This window comes from Erithacus rubecula, assembly GCF_903797595.1.
Source record: "Erithacus rubecula genome assembly, chromosome: 20".
Taxonomy (NCBI): domain Eukaryota; kingdom Metazoa; phylum Chordata; class Aves; order Passeriformes; family Muscicapidae; genus Erithacus; species Erithacus rubecula.
Genome location: NC_136672.1, coordinates 3426715 through 3432770, shown reverse-complemented (window position 1 = coordinate 3432770; position 6056 = coordinate 3426715). Strand labels below are relative to the sequence as shown.

General features: G+C 52.0%; 1 protein-coding gene across 2 annotated transcripts; it reads left to right on the top strand.

Moving 5' to 3' along the window:
- Positions 1-2873: 2873 nt before the first annotated feature.
- On the top strand, positions 2874-5646 carry LOC306810782 (urotensin-2 receptor-like). Of its 2 annotated transcripts, XM_079323741.1 has the most exons (2): positions 2874-4842; positions 4954-5646. In XM_079323741.1, exons 1-2 carry the CDS (start codon positions 4066-4068, stop codon positions 5212-5214), a joined length of 1038 nt encoding a protein of 345 aa, XP_079179867.1. In that variant the 5' UTR covers positions 2874-4065; the 3' UTR covers positions 5215-5646. The 2 variants fall into 2 exon arrangements, with proteins under 2 accessions (XP_079179867.1, XP_079179866.1); XM_079323740.1 differs by having other exon boundaries at positions 2874-5646.
- The last annotated feature ends 410 nt before the right edge of the window (positions 5647-6056 follow it).

Below are 6056 nucleotides of genomic sequence, written 5' to 3'. Positions count from 1 at the left end.
GTTAGAGCTGCTAACATAAGATCTATTTTTACTGTAAAATCCAGATCCACATGGATTTGCTCTTAAGTCAAGCCCTCACCCCACTCAAAAGCCAGTTCCTGGACAGGGCCCTGCTTTGCCCACCAGCTGTCCCAGTGTGGGGCAGGCACAGCTAGAGCTCACCAAGCTGTCCAGGTGCTACCACAGCCACCCTGGGAAGCTGCAGCCAAACTGGGCTCCTACTGCAGGAGGACAAAACCTTAGACACAAAGTGCACCTCCAGGCACCCAGAATGCAGAGAGCAGAAGGTTGAGAACATGGAAGCAATGAAATGAGTACCCAGGGAAAGAGACAGAGGAGGGAACAGCACTCAGGAACAGCACTGCAGGATGGACATGCCAGGACCAGCTGCTGTGCCAGGTGCTGGTTTCTCCCCAGATCCCAGTGCTGGGGAGCATCACCTGCCCAGATCCCAGTGCAGGGGACCATCACCTGTCCAGAGCCCAGTGCTGGGGACCATCACCTGCCAGAGCCCAGTGCAAGCCAGTGAAGCAGGCAATGGGCATTCCCACATATCTGTGTCCTGCAGGTCACACCTGGCAGAGGTGAGTGCCCCTCACCTCCCCCTGGCACAAATCAGGAGTGATTCCCTGCACTCCACAGAGCCAAAGGATGAAATTGGGAGCAAGAGCAATCCCACTGTGTGCAAGCAACCAGCACAACGTTCAGCTGCTCACAAAACCATCCAGAGTTTGGCTTCAGCATTTCCCAGCACCAGCCCCATCCAAACACTGCTCTGTTTCAGGGTGCTGGGTTGATCTCACTCTGTGTTTGAGTGTCACTGGGCAAAGGGAACCACCCAACCCCAGAAAAGTCAGGTAGTATTTTGTTTCTGCCGGCCTGAAATGGCTCAGATGCTGTGGTGTGTGATCCCACTGCACAGATTCATCTGCTAATACGCCATCCAACCCAAATAAACTTCGGCTTCGCTCAGGAATTGATCTCCAAAGCGAGGAGCAGTGCAGTTTCCCTGGGCAGCCCACCCTCCCGCAGGAATCTGACCCTCCCGCAGGATTTTAACCCTCCCTGGCCCACTCTCCTTCCCCAGCCGGGCTGGCTTTGCTCAGGCAGCATTAGGAATTCCGGAGTTTCGGGGTTTCGGGGCTGTCCCTCTCCCGTGCACAGAGGGTGCTTTGCTGTCGGTGCCTGGGATAACCATCCCGCAGCTGTCCCAGCCTGCAGGCAGGGCAGGGGAGGCAGCCCGGCGAGCCGTGCTCATCAAACCCTGCTTCTTTAAACAGCTCTTCGCTGCCTGCAGTCAAAGCCACGCTATGCTGAACGTCACCGGGGAGCAAAAATAGCCGGCACGAGTGGAGGGAGGGGAATGGGAGTATTAAGAGCGCCCAGATTTCAAACATACTTGGCTTGGCAGAGCGCTCCCTCCCTGCCCCTGCCGCTCCAGATGCGACGGAGCACCGCGATCCCTCACTCTCTGCCCATGAAGAAGGATTCTCTTCTTTCTATTTTCCCCCCTCTTTTTCTGATTTTCTTTCTTCAAGTTTCAGCTTCGATACTACTAGATAGATTTTTGTTTTTCTCTCTTCTAGGAAACTTCATCTGCCGGATTTAAAAAACAAGGTTTGAGCAGGAGAAATTAATTTCTGTTTACAGCTGTAAATATGCATGGTACTCCTATGGGATTGTATCGTAGAGGGAAAGGCAAGATTGGCTGGGAAAATCGCCTGGACCGTAAGATGCTTGAATGGCTGCTTGGAATAATAAGCTGTCTATTGTCTGTGCATGTGTGCGAGTGTGTGTTTGTGTACAGCAGCAATGCTGCGAACTTTAAAATGATGCAAGGGCTCCCAAATTGGCTTGATTTTCCTCTTCCAGCCCTGCCTGGAGATGGGCGAAGTGTCTGAATGGAATCAGTGCTGTAGGAATTTTATGAATGGAGCAAAAGGCAGGCTCAGCAGAAGAGGAGCAGAGCAGGGAGATGCGGTGGGCTCGGCTCCCTCAGGCAGGAGCTATCACTCCAGGGAATGCACAGACAGGCACCAGCACGGAACAGATCTGCTACAAACCCCTGGGACAATAAGGGAAGCAGCTCCTGAGAATGGAATATGCTCCTAACAATGAGCTATGACCAGCACAGCGAGCCCAGAGCTGCGTGCGGGGCCAGCCCGGGCTCAGCTGGAGCATCCCGTGCGGAGCTGCTCGTTCCTGTGCCCTCCTGCTGCTCGGGAGGCACAGCAGCAGCCCTGTCTCCTTCACAGGAGCCACTTTTCACTGCCAGCACGGCTCGGACACCAACATCGATAAAGGGACAAGGAGAGATGAGACGGACTGGCTGCAGCTGCCCTACAGCAGAAGGGACCTGCAGAGCACAGCAGGAGCAGGACGAGGCACATTTGGGGTTGCAAGGTCCAAGAAATGCATCCTGATGCTGGTGAAGATGCTGGGGACCAGCCCAGAGCAGCCCTGTCCTGAAGGAGCACTGACCACTGCAGAACCGGGCTCATCTCACCTGTACTGGAGGGGCTGGGGTGGAGATGGGCTCTCTGTGTTCCTCTGGTTTTTGCACTTCTATCCAGTTGCTAAGTGAGGGAAAAATCTCCCTCTGCACTGGATTGTCCTCTCTTACAGAGTTTTTTTGTGACGTCTCTGTAGCACTCATCGTCCTCGGCAGGTGCTAATGGGGAGAAGGAGAGGGCAGCTCAGGAAAAGGATGAAAATTGTCCATCCTCAAGTGCCACAGAGGTCTCTGACAGGGTGACACAAGGGCAGCAGGGGAAGGCCTGGGACTGTAATCCTCCTGCCAAGGAGACAGGAGATAGAGGCAAAAGAGTCAGAGGAGAGAAAGGGACACCTGGGAAAAGCTGCAAATTCCCAGGGTTAAACAAATCCAACAAACCCAGTGGAACAAGGCAGAAGAGAGTCTTTGCCTGCTGAGCCCTACAAGGACAAGGCAGTCCAGCACCCCTCTCCCTCAGCATTTTCCAAAGAAAAAAAGACAGTCTGAGTGCTGTAAAACACACAGTACAAATCCACTCTTGTATGCAGTGACCTTTAGGATGGCACAGGCTTTTGGCATGCCTTAAAATCTGGACATTTTAGCTACTTCTTCAGCATTCATCTGAGGTAGGTTTACTCTCCTTTTGCCTACATTCAGAATGAATTGAAAGCAGCTCAGTCCTGATTTGTGCAGCACTGAATCTGAGCAGAGCTCCCAGTTGCCTTCACACCTTGCTGCTCAAGGCTGTCCAGGCAGGTTGACACCCAACTCTGGCTGAAATGGATCTGTTTTACAGACACATGGACATCTCTGGTATCACAGTGGACAGACAGCATGGAAAACCCTGTGTCTACAGACATAGAAATCCCACAGGGAAACTACACTTTGCTTGATGAAGTGCCTTTTTCTTCATCACTCAAATAATGCTTGAAACTGCAGGACAGAGGAGGAGCTTCTCATTCAAGGGAAGCTGCTCTGTGAAGACACTGCAGGAATGCTGACAGGACTTTGAATACATCACTAACACAGAACAGACAATTTGGCTGCAAATGATAAATCTGCAGTTCGTTTTCCCTTTTTAGGGGCCTTCTGCTCCTTCAGAGTTAAGAATGTAGCAAAGAGGTTTAAGTAATCATGCTGATAGCTCTGTAAATCATTGTTATGAATTTAGGATGTTTTTTTCCTCCAACCCTAAACCAAGGACTGCAGTAAGTGGTTTCAGTGATCCACACAATCTTTCTTGTCTCTTTTCCATGGACACACCTCACAGCTGGGCTCTTGCAATGTGAGCACGAGCCCTGCAAGAGGGGCCTCAGTGCTGAAGACCTTTGGGTACATTCAGGCAGTGCAGATACGTGCTCAGGGACAGGTAACTTCTAAACGATCCTTTGTGGTGCTCTGGCAGATTTCTAACATGCTGGTTTTGATGTCTTTCCTCTAGTGGAGAATGCAGATGAGACACGACTAAGAAATGGTTCTGCACCTCCCAGCAGCCACGTTCCTCGGAGCAGAAAGAGCCCCCTCGGACCCCAGTGACATGAGCAAAGCTTCTGGCATTTAAACCCGGGAGGATGTCCCTCAGTGACGAGCTGGAGAGCCACTTCTCTGCCACCCCCTACCCGGTGCCAGCCAGCAGTGAGGACGGCGTGTTGGGGATCAGGCCCAACACCTCGGCCAACGGCACCGGGGCCGGCGCGTGGGCGGGGGGCTCCGGGGAGGACATGGTGGCCATCTGCGCCATCGGCGCCGTCCTGTCGCTCATGTGCGTCGTCGGCGTCACGGGCAACGTCTACACGCTGCTGGTGATGTGCCACTACCTGCGCTCCTCGGCCTCCATGTACATCTACATCATCAACCTGGCGCTGGCTGACCTGCTCTACCTCCTCACCATCCCCTTCATCGTCGGCACCTACTTCATCCAGAAGTGGTACTTTGGGGACGTCGGCTGCCGCATCCTCTTCAGCCTGGACTTCCTCACCATGCACGCCAGCATCTTCACGCTCACCGTGATGAGCACCGAGCGCTACTTTGCCGTGCTGAAGCCCCTGGACACGGTCAAGAGGTCCAAGAGCTACCGCAAGGCCATCGCTGTGGTCATCTGGCTGGTGTCACTGCTGCTCACCCTCCCCATGCTCATCATGATCCAGCTGGTGCAAAGGGACAACAAAAGCATCTGCCTGCCCACCTGGAGCAAGCTGTCCTACAAAGTCTATCTCACCATCCTTTTTGGCACCAGCATCGTGGGGCCAGGGGTGGTCATTGGCTACCTCTACATCCGCCTGGCCAGGATTTACTGGGTGTCACAGACTGCGTCCTTCAAGCAGACCAAGAGGCTGCCCAACCAGAAGGTGCTCTATTTAATCTTCACCATAGTGCTGGTCTTCTGGGCTTGCTTCTTGCCTTTCTGGATATGGCAGCTCCTCTTCCAGTATTATGAGTCCTTCTCTTTATCTCCCAAGGTGATGAAGAACATTAATTACTTGACAACCTGCCTGACCTACAGCAACAGCTGCATCAACCCCTTCCTCTACACCCTGCTCACCAAAAACTACCGGGAGTACCTGAAGAACAGGCAGAGGTCCCTCAGCAGCAGCAGTGGGTACTTCCAGAGGAGGAATCGTTTTCAGAGGATTTCAGGGAGATCCCTGTCCACGAGCAGCCAGCACTGCACAGAGACTTATGTCCTTGCTCATGCTCCTCTGGGAAACAGCAGTGCCTGAAGGTAAAATACATCTCCAAGAACAATCAATATTGACTTCAATGTTGTTTTGATTTAAAGTGTACATTGTACAGGCAAAGCCTTGGCAGACCCAGAATGTGCACACATTTATCCAGAGGCTGTGCCATGTGTCTGTTCTCATTTCTTCAGTGCCACTGATTTGATGCTAGCAGCACTCAGCTGAACATCTATCTAAATAGCCTTTCACTTTTTATCTTTATATTTTATAGTGTATGTCTCCTCAAGTAGCCATCAATAATGAAAACCCATAACAGGGCCATGATTTTTAACAGTATCAGCTGTCTCACAACGTTTAAAATTATGTTACTCCATGAATGGCTGTAGTTTGCTCTTTTTTTTTTTCTTTAGCAGTAGTGCTAAATTTGTAGTTGTATGAGGACTGAAGACAATGAAATAAAGAAAAAGCAGCTGATGTTTGTGACACACCATGCAGTTTGCATTTGGGGTAGGACTGGACAATGTGAATGAGGAATATCCAGGGTTGCCTGTCCTGGTTTGGGTCATACTCACATTTAGTCTGCAGCCCTGTGTATGCACTGGGCTGGATTCTCCAGTCACACAGGTGTGTGCAGTGGAGTTACACCATGGTCCTTGTCAGCAGCACAGGCTCCCCATGACAGTGCCACAGGCAGGGAACACTCAGCATCCCTACTGCACTGACCCCAAACACCCACGTGGAGCAGCATCACCTGTCCTGAGCAAGCTTATCCACCCTCTGCCCTCCTCCAGGGAGGAATTGGGAACCTCTGATGTTGCTCTGTTGTACTCAGAGCATCCTCTGGCAAACTGCAGCATCCAGCCTGAAGCACCAGACCTCCACGA